The sequence below is a fragment of the Salmo salar genome, chromosome ssa01 (assembly GCF_905237065.1).
Source record: "Salmo salar chromosome ssa01, Ssal_v3.1, whole genome shotgun sequence".
Lineage (NCBI taxonomy): Eukaryota > Metazoa > Chordata > Actinopteri > Salmoniformes > Salmonidae > Salmo > Salmo salar.
The window spans coordinates 142,535,784-142,556,083 of NC_059442.1; the positions used below are offsets into that span (position 1 = coordinate 142,535,784).

The 20,300-nt window shown below is 42.4% G+C and overlaps 2 protein-coding genes across 3 annotated transcripts in view; both read right to left on the reverse strand.

The window, feature by feature from the left end:
* LOC106566787 (suppressor APC domain-containing protein 2) overlaps window positions 1-11,768 on the reverse strand; it is a 28,843-nt gene extending 17,075 nt beyond the window's left edge. For both annotated transcript variants that reach the window (XM_014135188.2, XM_014135178.2), the window contains exon 1: window positions 10,724-11,768. In XM_014135188.2, the coding sequence (XP_013990663.1) occupies window positions 10,724-11,534 (811 nt within the window). In that variant the 5' untranslated portion in view covers window positions 11,535-11,768. The remainder of the gene's footprint in view (window positions 1-10,723) is intronic.
* A 5,627-nt stretch (window positions 11,769-17,395) lies between these two features.
* tmem141 (transmembrane protein 141) lies at window positions 17,396-19,039 on the reverse strand. Its single transcript, XM_014135169.2, has 5 exons — window positions 18,812-19,039; window positions 18,461-18,527; window positions 18,258-18,341; window positions 17,998-18,105; window positions 17,396-17,830 (listed from the first exon to the last, which is right to left on the reverse strand). The coding sequence occupies exons 1-5, from the start codon at window positions 18,863-18,865 to the stop codon at window positions 17,763-17,765; spliced, it is 381 nt and encodes a 126-aa protein (XP_013990644.1). The 5' UTR covers window positions 18,866-19,039; the 3' UTR covers window positions 17,396-17,762.
* Window positions 19,040-20,300: the final 1,261 nt, after the last annotated feature.

A 20,300-nucleotide genomic window follows, 5' to 3' on the forward strand; every position in this document is an offset into this window, starting at 1 on the left:
TGCTGCTTTTTAATGATTTTTTACTTCTTAAAACGGCATTGTTGGTTAAGGGCTTGTGAGTAAGCATTTTACTGTAAGGTTTTACATTTTACTGTTGTATTCGGCGCATGCGACAAATACAATTTTATTTTATTTTATTAGAAAATGTCTTGATAAACTTGGGAATTCATTTTTCCGTCAATGATAGCAAGCTGTCCAGGCCCTAAGGCAGCAAAGCAGCCCCAAACCATGATGCTCCCTCCACCATACTTTACAGTTGGGATGAGGTTTTGATGTTGGTGTGCTGTGCCTTTTTTTCTCCACACATAGTGTTGTGTTCCTTCCAAACAACTCAACTGTAGTTTCATCTGTCCACAAAATATTCTGCCCGTAGTGCTGTGGAACATCCAGGTGACTATTGCAAACTTCCGACGTGCAGCAATTGTCACAAATAATGTCGTTGTGTTGAAGGGAGGACCAATACGCAGCGGGAATGTGGATACTCATCTTTTTAATAAAACACGAGTAAAGCATCCACAGGAAAAAACTATACTCACGACAAGAACAGTGTGGCAGGCTAAACAAAAGCAGTGCTCACAAACAACTACCCACAACCACAAAGAAAAACACACACCTGTTTATAGGACTCCCAATCAGAGGCAACTAGAAACACCTGCCTCTAATTGAGAGTCCAGCACCCAACCTACACATAGAAAACCTACCTAGAACCTACACACAACACAAACCCTCTGCCACATCCTGACCAAAACTAATACAATTACTCCCTCTGCTGGCCAGGACGTGACAGTACCCCCCCCAAGAAAAGACAAAAACCCCCAAACAACAAAAAATATCCCCCTAAACTAAAGGGAGGGAAGGGAGGGTGGCTGCCGTCAACGACGGCACTGTGCTACACCCCCCCTCCCCACCTATATAGGAGGCGGCTCAGTTGCGGGACGTGGACCTCGCTCCACCTTCGGCGTCGCCCACTTAGGTGGCGCCGATGGCTGCGCCGGAGGACAGGCGGGCCGCTCGGGCTGGGCCGGAGGACAGGCGGGCCGCTCGGGCTGGGCCGGAGGACAGGCGGGCAGCTCGGGCTGGGCCGGAGGACAGGCGGGCAGCTCGGGCTGGGCCGGAGGACAGGCGGGCAGCTCTGGCGACTCCTGACTGGCGGGCAGCTCTGGCGACTCCTGACTGGCGAGACTGGGCTGACGCACTAGATGCCTGATGCGTGGGGCTGGTACAGGACGTGCCAGCCTGGAGACACGCACCTCAAGGCTAGTGCGTGTAGCGGGAAACATTGGACCGTAGAGGCGCACTGGCGGTCTCGAGCGCAGGGTTGACATCACCTCTTCAGGCTCGATGCCCACTCTCCCCTGGCACATGCGGGGCACTGGTACTGCGCATACCGGCCTGAAAATACCAGGCCTCACCACAGCACCTACCCCAAAGCACGGGACCTGTCCAGTCTGTTTCTGTCCAAAAAGGGTACGGGGAGCTGGCCTGGGTCTCCAACCTCGCCCCGCCAAACAGCCCTTGTGCCCCCCCAAAATGTTTTATTGGGGCTGCCTCTCGGGCTCCCTTACCCGCCGTGTTCCCCAGTCCTCACCAGAATTCCTCCGCTGCTTGGTCCTGGTATGGTGGGTAGTTCTGTCACAAATAATGTCGTTGTGTTGAAGGGAGGACCAATACGCAGCGGGAATGTGGATACTCATCTTTTTAATAAAACACGAGTAAAGCATCCACAGGAAAAAACAATAAACAATACTCACGATAAGACCAGTGTGGCAGGCTAAACAAAAGCAGTGCTCACAAACAACTACCCACAACCACAAAGAAAAACACACACCTGTTTATAGGACTCCCAATCAGAGGCAACTAGAAACACCTGCCTCCAATTGAGAGTCCAGCACCCAACCTACACATAGAAAACCTACCTAGAACCTACACACAACACAAACCCTCTGCCACATCCTGACCAAAACTAATACAATTACTCCCTCTGCTGGTCAGTGGTGTCCTCCCATGAACACCATTCTTGTTTAGTGTTTTACGTATCGTAGACTCGCCAACAGAGATGTTAGCATGTTCCAGAGACTTCTGTAAGTCTTTAGCTGACACTCAAGAATTCTTCTAAACCTCACTGAGGATTCTGCGCTGTGCTTTTGCAGTCATCTTTGCAGGACGGCCACTCCTAGGGAGAGTAGCAACAGTGCTGAACTTTCTCCATTTATAGACAATTTGTCTTACCGTGGACTGATGAACATCAAGGCTTTTAAAGATACTTTTGTAACCCTTTCCAGCTTTGTGCAAGTCAACCATTCTTAATCTTAGGTATTCTGAGATCTCTTTTGTTTGAAGCATGGTTCACATCAGGCAAATTTGAATAGTTTGAATAGTAAACTCAAATTTTGTGAGTGTTTTTTATTGGGCAAGGCAGCTCTAACCAACATCTCCAATCTCGTCTCATTGATTGGACTCTAGGTTAGCTGACTCCTGACTCCAATTAGCTTTTGGAGAAGTCATTAGCCTAGGGGTTCACATTCTTTTTCCAACCTACACTGTGAATGTTTAAATTATGTATTCAATATAGACAACAAAAATACAATAATTTGTGTGTTATTAGTTTAAGCACAGTATGTCTGTCTATTGTTGTGACTTAGATGAAGATCAGATCAAACTTGATGACCAATTTATGTAGAAATACAGGTAATTCCAAAGGGTTCACATACTTTTTATTGCCACTGTATGATAGAACTGAACTGTGTCTCCCAGCCTAGAATCACCAGAGATAACATCAGACTAACACATTATCACCACAAATCCACCCCAAATCTTGTGAGTGTGTGTGTGTCTCACTGACAACGATGAGACAGCCTATAGAGAGGAGGTCAGAGACCTGGCAGTGTGGTGCCAGGATAACAACCTCTCCCTCAACGTAATCAAGACAAAGGAGAAGAATGTGGACTACAGGTAAAGGAGGACCAAGCACGCCCCCATTCTCATCGACGGGGCTGTAGTGGAGCAGGTTGAGAGCTTCAAGTTCCTTGGTGTCCACATCACCAATGAACTATCATGGTCCAAACACACCAAGACAGTCGTGAAGAGGGCACGACATGTCCTATTCCCCCTCAGGAGACTGAAAAGATTTGTATGGGTCCTCAGATCCTCAAAAAGTTCTACAGCTGCACCATCAAGAGCATCCTGACTGGTTGCATCACCAACTGGTATGGCAACTGCTCGGCCTCCGATCGCAAGGCACTACAGAGGATAGTGCATAAGGCCCAGTACATCACTGTGGCCAAGCTTCCTGTCATCCAGGAACTCTATACCAGGCGGTGTTAGAGGAACCCCATAACATTTGCCAAAGTCTCCAGCAAGCGGTACCGGATTGCCAAGTCTAGGTCCAAAAGGCTTCTTAACAGCTTCTACCCCCAAGCCATAAGACTCCTGAACAGCTAATCAAATGGCTACCTGGACTATTTGCATTGTCGTCCCATATTTGCATTATGCTGCTGCTACTCTCTGTTTAATATCTATGCATAGTTACTTTACCTCTACCTACATGTACATATTACCTCAATTACCTCGATTAACCTGTGCCCCCGCACATTGACTCATTGATTTTCTTAAAACTGCATTGTTGGTTAAGGGCTTGTAAATAAGAATTTCACTGTAAGGTCTACACCTATTGTATTCAGCACATGTGACAAATACAATTTGATTTGATTTTGTGTGAGAGACATCCTGCAGTGCCTATGGTTGCCACACGAGGAAGCTAACCTCCCTGCTAACCAATATCAACTGAGAGAAAAGAGGTTTCTCTCTGGTTGTATTGAATGTGGACAAATTACAATTCTGAGGGGGGAGATGAGAAGAAAATGCAAGTTCAGGTGATAGTAGATAACAGAGCAGAACAAACATGATACTCTTCCATGTTGTATCATGACTCCCAGAAATCCTGTTAATCGGTAACTGGATATAATTCCTTGAGGGCAGAAGTATGTGGGGTTCAGAGTGGCCAAATATGTAAGGGGAAATATGTAAAGCCCCTAGTTTAGTGTTTCTAGATAGTCTTCAAGTTGGACTCTGCCACCCAAAGAGGATATTGTTTACCGGTGTATGTAAGCCTCATTTGCACATCTTATAACAGCATTGCTAATTGCAATGGTTTCACCTGTCGATGTGCCATTTCCCATTTGGTCTGAACACATAAACACAACAGGTGTTGTTTTTCCATTCCAGCAGCAAGAAATTGTGATGAAAAATGGTTTTGATTGTACAGCAGAGGAGAGGTTAGGTTGAGGGAGCATGTGAGAAAGAGCCAGTCAGTGAGAGAGAGCATAGAGAAGAGAAAGAGCGAGACAGTGAGAGAGACAGTAAGAAAGATAGTTAGTTAGTATTGAAATCATCATATCAGGGTCAGAATCTGCCCTACAGAGCATGAATGCTGCTCAGCTGAAGATAAGATGGTGACCCACGGGGAACCTGTAGGCTTATTCTATCACACTCAACCGATCTAGACTCGGGTCATTTTATTTGCCCTCATTATAGTCTCTTTAACGCTTGGATAGAAGGCTAACAATAGTTTTACATTTACTGTAGCATTGTCTATTATAACCTCAGTGTTGATGGAAATATTGACATGATCACATACGGCACTGACTATGCCTCTGCTACATTCCTAACTCTGTTGTGCTGTGAATGAATAACATTCCAGGAAGTTGAGGGGTGTCTTCATAGCAGTTTCTATTGCTCCATCCATCCACAGGTGATGTCATGTTGTCTTGAGCAGTAACGGCTGACAAAGAATGTCCCTCCTGTACTCTGCACCTCCCCTGTTTTGTGTGTGTGTGTGTGTGTGTGTGTGTGTGTGTGTGTGTGTGTGTGTGTGTGTGTGTGTGTGTGTGTGTGTGTGTGTGTGTGTGTGTGTGTGTGTGTGTGTGTGTGTGTGTGTGTGTGTGTGTGTGTGTGTGTGTGTGTGTGTCTGTCTGGCTCCAGAGCCAGTTTTTCCTGAGGTGAGTTGTTCCTCACAGCTAATCTGCAGTCAGACAGGTCAGGAAGGCAAGCTCTGACAGGCTCTCTCTCTCTCTCTCTCTCTCTCTCTCTCTCTGTCCAACCTCTTCCACACAGCCTCCTCCGCCTGTCTGACTGCCTACAGCTCACTGCTCAGCTACACAGAGATAGAACAGCAGGAACTGCAGCCATGAAAAATGTTAAATCTTTCCTAATGTTTAGAGCATCGTATAGCATGGATGTAATTTCACCCACACAGTGATGCTGTCCAGAAGCTGCCTTTAAAAGCGTGGGAATTATTATCCAGTGCTCCAGAGGAGTGATAATTGTTATTATGCCTTTAATTCAGCATAACCTTGGCAGGACACTAAAGCATTGGGGTCAGCAGCTCTGTAAACCATAGCCCACAATCCAGCACCAGCCGCTGGCCCATTACCCTGCTCCAATACCACATCAGCCTCTTCACTGAGTACCACAGCGGCAGCCGTGACCTCTATCCATGGTTTTGGACATCCCCCAAGAAGAGACTGCATCCTAAATGTCACTCTATTCCCTATATAGTGCACTATGTAGAGAATAGGGTGCCAGAGAGAGAGGGAGTGCAGGGTAATGGCCGCTTCTTCAGGGGTGGGCAGGATTTCACAGCTGCCGTGCCTCAATTACCCTGCATGTGGTAATCTGCGCTAATCCAGCGGGTTTGCTGGGGGAGTTAACATCACCATTCACCACACTTTCCAATCGCATGTACAGTGGCTCTGTGGCACTGACGAAGGTAGCTAGCCAGGGCCTCCAGGCTGCTTCTTCACGGACATGGACATGTCACAGTTATAGCTTCAGACATTCCCAGTTATACAGACAGACAGGCTTGGATTTAGCAAGGCCATTAGAGAGAGAGAGAGAGAGAGAGAGAGAGAGAGAGAGAGAGAGAGAGCTTGCGTGATGCATGTGACAAAGCAGGATTTTCTCCATGGCTTTCCCGACCTCGGTGAACACAGGCCAGTCTAATGAGGGAACCAGGAAAGGACAGAAAATGACCAGGAAAGGACCAGGAAATGTGGGCTGATGATCCTGTTAGCAGCAGTCCAGACCCCATTCAAAACTCTGGCTAAGCATCCTGAGGAATTTGAGACATGATCTGTGACTCACGCTGGACAAGCTGGAGGCCAGTTACACACTCTTCACTGGAGCGGAGAGATTTAAAAGGCATACCAGGGCTTTGAAATAATGGTGGTTAGTTAGCTGAGCTCACCCATTAGTAAAATACCAGCGAGTGTGGAAGGATTGACCCCTAGCTGTGGCCCCTAGCTGTGGGCTCTGGTTCTCTGTTCTAATGTGGCAATTTGGCAGTGGTTCCAGTGGTTCCAGGGCTAGAAAATGTACAGCAGCGGTGTGGCTGGTCTTATCATCTTCACATAGAGGGAGAGAACAAACAGCTACATTATTGAAGAGAGCTGTCCATAAACACTGACACTAGCAGTATGTGTGTAGTGTAGGGTTAGGTTTGGTGTTAGCATGTGTGTAGGTGAGGTCAAATTAGAAGTTACAAGGCTGTGATGACAAGCTCAGAGTAGGCACCTTCACACTAAATGAAAGGATGTGATCAAAAGATCTGTTGCTGGGAATCAATTAGCTGACTCAAAATGGTTCCTATTGCACAGTACTTGTCATGCACTGTAAAAAGTAAGACGGCACAGTTCTTCATCTGAAGTGCTTTTTCTGATTGGTATGATCCAAAATTACGCTTTGGTTCTTTCAACCTATTCTATTCAATTAGTCTGAAATCAAATAACGACGTTGACAGATCAATGTCATTTTTTTTTTTATTGAATGAAAGATTCTAAATTGTTTTCAACACGTCATGCACATTCACATTGCATAGCGGTGCGTGCAATGTAGTGGCAGCAGCCTATCAGAAGAGTTGGAGGCGTGGCCTATTGGGGCTGTGGCTTTCAGTTTGTTATTTTTGGCCACCTGTGAGGGTGAATGTCATTCCAGGTAATGTGTTCAGTTTTTTATTATTATATGTTGACTGCCAGCACTGAATCTTAAATGGAAAATCCACTCAAAAACTAACTTTTGGTATCTTTTTCATTAGTCCACTGTTGATACAGTCCCAAAATGTTTTGCATGTCAGCAGTCAAGATTTTAAGGTATTGGACTTTCAAGAAGCAAAGTGTCACCGGCAACATCATCATGATGATGCAAAATGAGTGGATATGAGTAGACTAATGAGATGGTCACCATTTGGTTACAATATTTTAACCAGTTCATTTGAAAGTCTTATGCAAAGAAAGTGTCATTATTTCATGTTATGGAACCAACTTAATATCTTGATTAACAATAAATTGATGTAACTGCTTGTAACCAAATTGAAGAAATGTAGATAGGTGATTCCAAAGTGAAAAATCAACTAAAATGTGTTATTTATATACTGTAATCATTTGCATTTATAACATTTTTTTGTAAGTTGAGTGTTTAAAGAAACAGGTTGCAACTTGAAACATACTGTAGGTTTGTTAATAATGAAATATAACAGTTGGCATTGAGTCATAGATTTGGTTTCAACAAATGTAGTTTTTTTCAATTGAGAAAACCTAACTCATGTAATTGTAACCAGTTGACGCAATTCCTTTTAAATTCAAATCACTTTTTATAGTGTGTTCACTCCACTGTGCAATGCATGATGGAATTGGTATGGAGCTGATGCGGCAGGTAACCTAACGGTTAAGAGAATTGTGACTATAACCGAAAAGTTGTTTCTTATGTATATTTAAGTAAGGACATGTAATCCCTAATCAGCCTGACGAGATCAACAAATCAAAAACAAACTGTATAACCACAAACTGCCTGGAACTTATATGGATGACTAAGGTATGAATGAGACTGCAGCAGGTTGGCATTTATTGTCATGAATCTTGCCTTGGAGGCAGCTCTGCATAGTGGTCACTAGCTGGCACAGCCACAAAGTAATAAAATCTGATTTTAAACCTAACACTAACCTTAACCCTAACCTTAACCACACTGCTAACCTTATGCCTAACCTTAACCTTAAATTACGACCAAAAACAAAATGTTTGTTTACATGAATTGTTACAATATGTGACTCGTTTCAATAATCGAACCGTATTTGGTGCGGCAGGTAGCCTAGTGGTTAGAGTATTGCGCCAGCAACCAAAAGGTTGTTGGATCAAATCCCCGAGCTGACAAGGTGAAAATCTGTCATTCTGCCCCTGAACAAGGCAGTTAACCCACTGTTCGTAGGCTGTCCTTGTAAATAAGAATTTGTTCTTAACTGACTTGCCTAGTTAAATAAAGGTTCAATAAAAAATGGCAGAAGTCACTACTTCACAGGAGAGGCATTTGAATTTTATCAAAATGCATTTTTTGGCAGAAATGCCTTCTGAAACATGCAAACTTTAATGTGCCTTAATAACAAACTTGTATGCCATCTGTAAATATGAATTGTTGGATTACGAATCTAGTTAGTTTAGCTACGGAAAAAGACAGAAATCTTTCCACTAGCCAGGGCGGCGCACAATTGGCCCAGCATCGTCCAGGTTTGCCCGGGGTAGGCCGTCATTGTAAATAAGAATTTGTTCTTAACTGACTTGCCTAGTTAAATAAAGGTTATATAAAATTTTAAAATACTGTTAGTTAGCTAGCAAACATTAGCTTGCTGGCTAGCTAGCTAACATTACAAGTATGATCAGTGTAGTAATATTATTTGTATCTCAGAAAGCCATGTGCATTGCTAGTTATAGCCTAATGTTAGCTAGCTAGCTAACATTGACCCTAGTTGGTTCGTTTTAGCTACCTGCAGATTCATACTCTAGCATTTCATGCATAGTGGCTAGCTATGACAATCCATTTGTACTGTAGCTATGGGCTGGGATTATGGTTCATTGTTTAGCTAGCTAACTGGCTACATGTCTAAACAAAAGACTCTACTTCGCAAGAGAATGATTACATGACCCATCAAGTTAGCCAGGTATGCCTGGGGGTGCTTACGGACATCTATTGCATATCATGAACATGTGTACTGTACATGTCTAGACAATAGTGACCCCTCCACTTTTCTAGATGTGGTTGGGGGTGGTTAGAGCATTTCTTTCACATGACCCATCAATTTAGACTAGTGTCTGGGTAAGCATCATCTAATAGGCTAATTATAAAATATAAATAAAATATTTTTATCTGGACACTTTCAAAGTCAGATTAGGATATAGGCCAAGTACTAGATGAAGTGTATTTTTACTTGGAGTTTTGTAAAGAGATAGGTGGGGCTAAGGCTTAAGGGTGTGTGAACGATGCTGAATAGGTGTAGACAAAGACGAGCTCTCCAGTAGGTGTACCAAAACATTCAAGGGACATTTTCTCAAAAGTGGGGTTACAAGTTTATCAACTTTCAAAGCAGAATTACTTTCTCATTGTTCCTCAACTGCAGTGTATGATATACAATTTTGTAGCTCTGAATCACTACTTTTATCCAATGTAAAAAAACAAAAGCAATTTTAAATGTTACTAGTCTACATAAGACCGAATGGAGGCGGTGGATCACACATAGCCAATATTGACTTTGCAGCTGACCCATCTAGAGGAAATCGCTCAGTTCTGCCTCCAGGGCAAGATTCATGACAATAAACGTCAACCTGCGAGACTGCATGCATCAAGAGCTCAGAGGGCAGCTGACACTTAGTCCAGTGGTGGAAAAAGTACCCAATTGTCCTACTTCTGTAAAAGTAAAGATACATTAATATAAAATGACTCAAGTAAAAGTGAAAGTCACCCAGTAAAATACTACTTGAATAAAAGTCTAAAAGTATTTGGTTTTAAAAATACTTAACTATCAAAAGTAAATGTATTTGCTAAAATATTCTTAAGTATCAAAATTAAAAGTAAAAGTATAAATAATTTCAAATTCCTTATATTAAGCAAACCAGAAGGCACCATTTTAGTGTTTTTAAAATGTACAGATAGCCAGGGGCACACTCCAACACACAGACATAATTTACAAACTAAGCATGTGTGTTTAGTGTGCCCAGAGGATCAGAGGCAGTAGGGATGACCAGGGATGTTCTCTTGATAATTGTGTGACTTGGGCCATTTTCCTGTCCTGCTAAGCATTCAAAATGTAATGACTACTTTTGGTGTCAGGGAAAATGTATGGAGTAAAAAGTACATTATTTTCTTAAGAAATGTAGTTAAGTAAAAGCAGTCAAAAATATAAATCGTTAAGTACAGATATCTCAAAAAGCAACTTAAGTAGATACTTTAATGTATTTTAACTTAAGTACTTTACACCACTGATTTAGTTTGATGCTAAACATTTTGTAACCTGGAACTTAACCTGTTGTGCTGCAGAGGTTTAGTGAGAGGATGTCTGTGTGTCTGGTATGGCGATGATAAGTGCTCGTGTGTGTGTTTCATACTCCTCTATGTCCACAGCTGGGTCAATGAGACTGAGGCAGCAGAATAGTCCTGACCTGTTTACAACCCACTTTATCTTATTACTGAGAGACGATCAATGAGCATTACATCCTTGAGTCTTTCCTGATCGCTTACCCTAGTGAGAAACAAAATACACCCATGGAGAGAGACAGCGAGAGAGAGAGATGGATGACTGGTCCTGATTTAGATAATTCATCTCTCCTGCAGACCCACTCAATACTCATTCAGATATTTAATTTATCACCATGTGAAATCAATCAAGAGTGACATTCAAACTTACTTGGTTTTTGGAGGTTTGGTGACTCGAGCGCAAGGGACTCTATGGACCTCACCCGACTCTGCTGTGGATGCGCTTGCTTCACCATTCGAACCGAATCTGCTCGATACGAACCGTTATCGAGCACAATGGGAATCCGTTCCAAACTTCTGCCTGATCTCTCATAACCCGCATTGGTGTACCGCATGGGGCCACCTGCGGCAGAGGTGACTGGGTATCCAGTGTTCCCCTCCTCATGTCTGGACCGACTCTGAAGTGAGGACGCGCGGTTGTGATGTGTATGGTTGGTCCCGTTGCTCGGATCCAGTGGAATAACTTTGTTTTCAATCCGAGTTCCGACAGAGCAGGCAGAGAGCGGGGCTGGTTTTTGCGCTGGCAGATGGTGCTGTTTAGAGTGCGGGTGTTCCGGGTGCACGGCAGACTGGCCCTTCATTTGGTTGTTGTTGTCCGGGTTCAGCATGGAGTATCGCAACCCCGCCACGAAGCGCTCAAATGTCAGGCAACCATGCGGTGGGGCCATCCGCCTCAGGCACTCCAGCACCCCGCCGGGCAAATCATGAGTATCTGCCCCTTGCCATCGACTCTCAATCTCCGATATGTGCACATACCCTCGCTTCCCGTCATCAAGGATGTCAAAGAGTGTCCTCAAACTGTGTAAAAATGCTTTGGGTAACCCATCTGTTGAATATTCCGTGTCTTTAGGCTGCATTTTACCGGTTTTGCTTGTCTTGCCTTCTCTTCTTGTGCCAATCCTACCGTAAATTGTCGATGACCCGTTCAATTTGCAGCTCCGATCAGTCACTATCAGAGCCATTCATTTATCAATCGTTGAGCTGAATAATGGCAAACTCAAACCTCACCAAGATATATCTTATAACGTGGTTATAAAGTCTTATTCATGTGCGCGTGATACAACAACTATTCGTTTGTAATAAGCCTAGCCTACTATATTTTTCAAAATTGATTAGAAATTCTACCAACTTGTCTTTATGCCTTCCATTGACGAAACACTGCTTTCCCTCTCCGGATTTGCAGCTCCAGGATACTTTCTTTCAACTGGACAGTCCTTCAAACGTCTGCGCAGATTTGTCTAGGGACGCAGCCATTGGTCATCGTCAGAATTGCCGTGCGCTTATTGGTAGGAGCTTGTGGAAGGCAGAAGTTTGAGTTGTGCTTTTGTTATTCATAGAGCCGGACGTTATTAGCCCAAGGATTCATACCCTACCCACTTTATGAGTGAGGAAATATGTGTGTGTTTACCCTACATGTGGGTCTAATTGTTTAAAAAAAGAGAGGCAGTCTTTATCCAAGATGTTTACAATAATGTTTATACATAGTAATAGGCTTATGATACATTGTAGATTAGAACATTGTATCACAGCTATATTCCATAAATGAAAGTGTTTTAACTGACTAAGCAACTTATATTTCATAACGTTTAACATATAGGGCTTTGTAAGCTTTATATGACCAAACATATCATAAAATATCTTTAGAAAAAAAGTTCTTATAACTAACACAAGTCACAGCAATCTCCTCTTTTCCTCCATGTAGATACATCATTAGAGAAGAGCAGTCACTTCCATTTCATCCTCAAGCCTCACTTGCTCAGACTTGAATTCTTCTCTCATCCCTTGAGGACAACTTTTAATTTGATGTAATTTAAGTTTCACCCTGTCACAGGGAATGCTGTAACTTATATAGGCTACATTTATGATGCTTCCCTGTTTCTACTCTCTCCTCGCCTCTCACTGTAAACCAACCAACACAGTACTACTCATTAGTCATAACATATTGATTTTGGGAACAGAATCACTGAATGCCTGAGGGTGAGATCAAATTGATTGTCATAGTAAAGGATCTGACAATTGCATAGAGTAGAAAGTCCTACACAGTGGCTTTGGTCATTAATGGAGGGAATTATCCTAACAGTAAACCCTCTTTGGCTACTCCACCGGGGGTCAGCTAGTGCACCCTCCTGTGTAGTAGCATATCTAGAGAAAAAGATGGTGTATGTGCGTGCGTGTGCATGCTCATGTGTGTGTGCACGTGACAGAGATAGACTGCACTGCCAATCTGAATGGTGTTTTACTGATCGGCAGGTTCACAGAGTCAGACAATTTAATCCTCAATTCTCTACCAGCCTCCCTCCCCTCCTTCTTTTCCTTTCACTCTGTCTCTCTCTCCCTGTCACGCACATACACCGCCACAGTCACACAAACACATAAGCCTGCGCGTGCGCGCGCACACACACACTACAGTGCCCACAGTTCATGAGTGGAAGCTAAACCATGAGTGCACTGAGGGAATTATCCCTGACCCTGCTATTGTTTATCTTACTTATTAGAATCATAGGTTTACCCTCACCCCACTGGCCAACTCACACGCTCACACATTATATATATATTTTACTTGTGCTCTGTATCTCTGTCTCTCCCTTCAGCAATATCACTGTGCATGTGGCAAACCATTTGAGAGCTGGGTCACCACATTATTTTCGGGAAGTGCTTCAAATCTTAGGCTTTTATTCAAAGTTAAGTCACAGTGGAAGACAGAGAGGAAGTGGAAGTACATTTAAGCGATGGAGGCTAAAGGAGGGAACAGATAGTGCCAAGTCTTTCTCTCATTTAGCCTTCAGATTAGACTGTGTATGTCTATTCCCAAATAATGAAACCAATCCAATCCTCATCTATGACAAGGATTGCCTAGTGGTTAGAGCGTTGGGCCAGTAACCCGAAAGGTTGTTGGATCAAATCCCTGAGCTGACGAGGTAAAAATCTGCCGCTCTGCCCCTGAGCAAGGCAACCCACTGTTCCCTGGGCATTTAAGATGTGGATGTCGATTAAGGCAGCCCCCCGCACCTCTCTGATTCAGAGGGGTTGGGTTAAATGTGGAAGACATTTCAGTTGAAGACATTCAGTTGTACAACTGACTAGGTATCCCCCATTTCCAAGCCTTCATTCTGTTCCTGCTTTTCTGGTGTTTCTGGAGCCTAGTATTGTTAAGAGGGTTTATTTAAGCACTTCTCTGGGTGCCTAAGGGAATGGACTTCGGTCACCTAGTTTCTCTGGATAGTTATGTGTAAAAAGACTATTGTTTCACTGGCCTCCATTAAGTGAGAAAAACATATACTTGCACAAATTTGAAAAGGAAACTAGTTCAGCTATGCAAATGGTGCCACGGTAGGGTTTTTAGATACAATACAATCGCATTGTGTTCTATTTACACACATACTGATTTTTACCACCTATGAAGCTGATCCTGTCTTTTTTATAACAATAATGATGCAAAGGACTGATATCTTAGCCAAATCCTTCAGACTCCTATAAATACATGCAGTATGTATTTATAGATTGTAATGCATGTCTTGCTCTAGTCTAAGCCATCTATCGAATTCATCATGTGACAGGGGGCTTATGAAGAATGTGTCCTTGTTCTTGGAAGCATTGTTAATCAGTACAAATACCAAACTACATAGTAATGACACACTGTGCCTCTAGTATGTATGAAGCCAGAAATATCAGACCAATTCCAATATGCCTGTTAGCACTAGTTCAAGTATGATTTTTAAATGGCCTTGAGAAAAGGAGCTTGAACCATGCTACATCTTCATGTTTTACTCAGCATCAGTATATTTTGAATCCTTACAAACTCTACTCCAGAGAAGGCTAGTAACAGTGACTAAAGTTCAGGGCAGGGTACTGGGCCATGGCCATCTAGTGAAACTATTTAACAGTCTGATGGCCTGGAGATAGAGAATGTTTGTCTCGCAGTCCCAACTTTGATTCACCTATACTGTCTCCGCCTTCTAGATGGTAGCGGGGTGAACAGGCTGTGGCTCGGCTGGCTGAGATCCTTGACGATCTTCAAATCAAATACAATTTTATTGGTCACATACACGTGTTTAGCAGATGTTATTGCGGGTGTAGCAAAGTGCTTGTAAAAGTGTATACCTATAGGAAGGGAGGAGCAAAATGGTGTCGTGGCCACTACTACACCGGATCCAGCTTGGTGTTGTCGTTTTTGGATTATCAGCTAATGCATTGTGTGGGACGTACACATTGTCTTGAATGTCCTGAAAAGTCATTCAGAGTCAATAGAATGGTCATTTGGGACATGAGAAGATTAAGACTATAGGCCGTTACTGCAATGAGACAGGACATGAGGTAGAATACACTGACTTGAAGTGTCAAATGGTCACAGTTTCACACTCTCATGCCTCTTCTTCAACCAAATGAGCAAATTCGCACAAGAGATGTGAGCGGCTTTACATATACGTGAGCCAGCTAGTGGTGGCATGTCTAAATAATGGTGACCAAAGCCCCCTCTCCAGACGCGCAGCATTTACTATATATATATATACACTGTAAGTGACAAAGGCAAACATGATCTGTTTAATGGATGTTTCAGAGGTAAATCCTGTACGTCGTTAACACTAACGCTTATCACTAACCGGAAATCAACACATTGTGCTAATCTGTTTTAGCCTATTCATTTTAAACTGCTTCAGTTCATTGAACATTATGTCATGTATCATTACAGACATCTTCACATTAGCGTACCCTCGTCTGTGTGGACTTCCCTTCCCTCCGGTCATCACTTCTTTGCCATCTCTCATCAACGCAAATTCCATTGACTTTATATTGCACAGAATTAGGCAAATCATGCAAAGTACTCACAAATGTGTTAATAAAAAAAATCCACTAAGGATTAAAAGCTATAATCATAAACTATATTGATGTAGTATTAGCCTACATAAAGTGTGAGACACATTCACCAAGTGGATGTATACAGACGGTACAGTCCTTACAACGCAATTCTAGAAGACCTTTGTCAAACAGTATCGCATCCTGTTAGGCATCCTGCTCATACCCTCTGTTGACTCGAAGTAAAGTTGAGGATTTGCTAAATAAAGTTGATTCTGAATGAAAGAGAAACAAAGCATTATACCTAGTGATATACAGTATGTACTGTATGTTATGCTGCTAGTATAACCTGTTCCAAACTGTGTTAAATGCGCAGGAATTCTACAAAACCTCAATGATCCATACTAACCACTAGTGGCAATTTAGGAAACTATTGGTTTGTTTCAGCCGTACAGCATGCCAACCAAGGCATAAAAAATAATACAGGATCATGAGCTTAAAATTTGAATCCCCCCCCAAAAGTGAAAACAAATTTGTGGAACTCTGTCAAAATGCAACATTTGCCCTCGTATCCTGCTCCAGGGATTTTTCTGCCATTGTAATCCTTGGGCGGGACGCCTAAGCGTTTTTTCGGGTCACCTAAGTGCAAACAGTGTAAAAAATAATTAAAACTAAGTGTAAACTTAAACGACTAAAACCAGATATAAAGTATGTAGAAAAGATAATGGACCTATATATTTTAAATAATATAATCTCTGAGAACTAACAATCACCAAAATGAAAACTAGATTGCAGGGAGAAAGGAACATTCCCAAAACAATTTAGCAGTATTCGTTTTTTTTATTGTTTGAGCAAAAGAAACTCGCTTTAAAACTGCAAAAAAAAATCCTCAGCTCCATGGCGGAATATGTAGAATCGTGGGAAATTAGCTTTAAACCTCTTAAGGATTAGCCCCTTTTTTTTCTATTTTCATCAAAAATGACTTCAAAGGAAACACTTTGAAGTTTATGGAAATGTGAAAGGAATGTAGTAGAATATAACACTATAGATCTGGTAAAAGATAATACATCATCTTTGAAATGCAAGAGAAAGGCCGTAATGTATTATTCCAGCCAAGGTGCAATTTAGATTCTGTCCACTAGATGGCATGTGTATGTGCAGCATTTTAGATGAACCATTGAATGAACCATTGAATTTCTGTTGAAAATGTTGAATCAAGACTGCCCAAATGTGCCTAATTTGTTTATTAATAACATTTCATGTTCAAAATTCTGCACTCTCCTCAAACAATAGCATGGTATTCTTTCACTGTAATAGCTACTGTAAATTGGACAGCGCAGTTAGATTAACAAGAATTTAAGCTTTCTGCCAATATCAGATATGTCTATGTCCTGGGAAATGTTCTTGTTACTTACAACCTCATGCTAATCGATTTAGCTCAACCATCCCGTGGAAGGGACACCGATCCCGAAGAAGTTTTAAACTGCAACATTTTCCCTCAGCTGCATGACAAAAGGCGCCTGGCTCGCCACAAGGAGTCACTAGAGAGTGATGAGCCAAGTAAAGCCCCCCCTGGCCAAACCCTCCCCTAACCCAGACGACACTGGGCCAATTGTGCGCCGCCCTGTGATACAGCCTGGGATTGAACCCGGGTCTGTAGTGATGTCGCAAGCACTGTGATGCGCTGCCTTAGACCGCTGCGCCACTCAGGAAGCCCTAGATAAATAGCTTTACGCTCTCATCTCCAAGATGGGAGCCTCTAAAATGTGTTATAAGATGTTGCCACGCTCTTTGCCACACCCCCTACCAACCCCCCTTTTTGATCCAGAAAAAAACCTGCACTCCAAATCCAAATCTCACAGCCTATTGGCCTGGAAATCTGACCCTTACTCATGTGTCAACAGTGGTTTACCTTTGAGGAGATAAAAGCTTAATGATAGACATGATTTCTATTGCATTAAACCCAGTAAATCAAATCAAATTTGATTTGTCACATGCGCCAAATACAAGAGGTGAACTATTTACAGGATATGATCAAATGGACATTGTTTATTCAACCCTCAAGCCCCAAGGACCACTCTTTAACAGATGTTTTTCCCATACCTTTTCCATATATTAAATAAACTATGCACTATACAGTACTCATCTGGACACAAGTCAGGGTGGCCCAATCTGACAAAATGCCATGATCAACTAAAACCCTTACAAGGTTTTCTGATCTATATAAAGGGTTCAATCACTGAACCCACGTGAAACTAAGTCCAGCATGGCAGAACATTGTCCAATGGTGACACAGTTGAACCATAACACATAATACATGTGTTTATTGATAGGGTTGAGTGGGTGAGATGTGAAGCAGAGGACTGGGGTTGCCTGTACATGAGAATGTCCTGTGGTCATTCCATCACATCTCCATATGGGGTCTTCTTAGGCCCAGCTGGTTCCTCAGGGGCAGGCTCTGCTACTGCAATACAGACAGACTCAGAGAGATGTCAGAGACCTGAGAGCTGAATAAACCGCTGACCTAATGTCAACCCTTCTTATTTTGTGTCCGTCTTCACAACCAGCATTGAGATTAAGTCCACGTAGTATAGAATGCATAGCATAGAGTAGAACCACTGCTATACTCACTGTGTGGTGTTCGGTCTGGTACTTTCCCTGTCTCTATTAGCATCCATAGGTCAGTGCACTTCATTGTCTCCCAGCGTGTCACTGCATAGCTGCCCACTGACGAAGCCGCTGAAGGGGAGTAGAGGGGGCAATGAAAGGAACAAGGTGAGACAAAGTGGTAGACATGATTGACGTTTAGACAATCATTCTAAACTCTATATTACTGCAAGTTATAGCTAAACATCACATTCTGTAATTTGAGTACACAGGCACACTCTCACCTGTTGAAATCAGCAGGTTCCACTGCAAAGGATATGGAAGCCTCTTCTGAATAACTTTTTGTATGAGAAATAATCCACTTGTCCCTACAATAGAGAGTACAGGAAATGTTAGGGTACATGAAAGAGGCTCCACGATGCATTCATGCATAAATAAATAGTTATTATATGAAGTGAAAACAAAGCATTGGGAGAGTGTCACTCACCCAATATAAAGGTCCCTGTCCCTTTCATAAAGGCATGAGACTGACAGGCAGCATACTGCTGTAAACCCTGAGAGAGAAGAAAGATCGCAAATGGGTTGAATACAAAATGCAATCATCATTTGAGAGATTATTTTATGTTCAATATGTGTCCCAGGTTAGGTAGCTCTGGTCAGAAATCTGAGAACACAACTAGCAAGGAAGAACAAGGAAGGCTGTAAAACCTAGCAAATGTATATAATCGTGTTTAAAATGTCAAAACACAAAGCACGTGTAATCTACAGCTGAGCTACAGCAACCATTCAGCAGTGTCTTGCGTAAAAGGTTGAAGCAGTAGAAAGAGAAAGGACCAACCGGATGTTTTGCTGCAAGCGCATCGTCCACTTTTGTGAGTCCAAGGTTGACCATTTCGTCAATAAACACTTTAATTAAGTTGACGTATTTATTATACCACTACAATATCCAACATATACAAGCCAATGTGTACATAACTGTTATGAAACTTGCAACTTCCGCATAGAGTAAAACAAATCCCGAAGAGTATAATTTTATGAAGTTTTCTGTGATACTAAATGACTCACGACGCCTCGTGGTGTGGGGGCGTCAGTGCAGCTCTTAACTAATGACTGTTGAGAGGCAAAAAGTGTGCATTACTGTATTCACTGTTATGGGTAGATAAATCGTTTTGCTTAGTGGTATTGGTATAATTTATTTTCTGCTGTGTAAACATTTTGAATTTATATATTATGCAAAAGTTTAAGATTTAGTATACAAAAAAAAATTAAAGACCCATTATCAAAACTACAATAGAACAAGCTTGTCACAGTCTTGATTATTTTTTGCTCTGAACATGTAAGATTTTTCAGTGTGATCCAATGCTTTACTCTACTGGTCATAGTCAGCTTTTATTTAGGCAAGTCAGTTAAGAATAAATTCTTATTTACAATGATGGCCTACCAAAAGGACTCCTGCGGGGACGGGGGCTGGGATTAAAAATAAAATAATAGGACAAAACACACATCATGACAAGAGAGACAACACAACGCTACATAAAAGAGAAACCAAAGACAGCAACATAGCAAGGCAACAACACATGATAAAACAGCATAGCAGCAACACAACATGACAGCAGCACAACATGGTAGCAGCACAAAACATGGTACAAACATTATTGGGCACAGACAACAGCACAAAGGGCAAGAAGGTAGAGACAATAATACATCATGCAAAGCAGCCACAACTGTCAGTAAGAGTGTACATGATTGAGTCTTTGAATGAAGAGATTGAGATGAAACTGTCCAGTTTAAGTGATTGTTGCAGCCCGTTCCAGTCGCTAGCTGCAGCGAACTGAAAAGATGAGCGACCCAGGGATGTGTGTGCTTTGGGGATCTTTAACAGAATGTGACTGGCAGAACGGGTGTTGTATGTGGAGGATGAGGGCTGCAGTAGATATCTCAGATAGGGGGGGAGTGAGGCCTAAGAGGGTTTTATAAATAAGCATCAACCAGTGGGTCATGCGACGGGTATACAGAGATGACCAGTTTACAGAGGAGTATAGAGTGCAGTGATGTGTCCTATAAGGAGCATTGGTGGCAAATCTGATGGCCGAATGGTAAAGAACAACTAGCCGCTCGAGAGCACCCTTACCTGCCGATCTATAAATTACGTCTCCGTAATCTAGCATGGGTAGGATGGTCATCTTAATCAGGGTTAGTTTGGCAGCTGGGGTGAAAGAGGAGCGATTACGATAGAGGAAACCAAGTCTAGATTGAACTTTAGCCTGTAGCTTTGATATGTGCTGAGAGAAGGACAGTGTTACCATCTGACCATACTCCCAAGTACT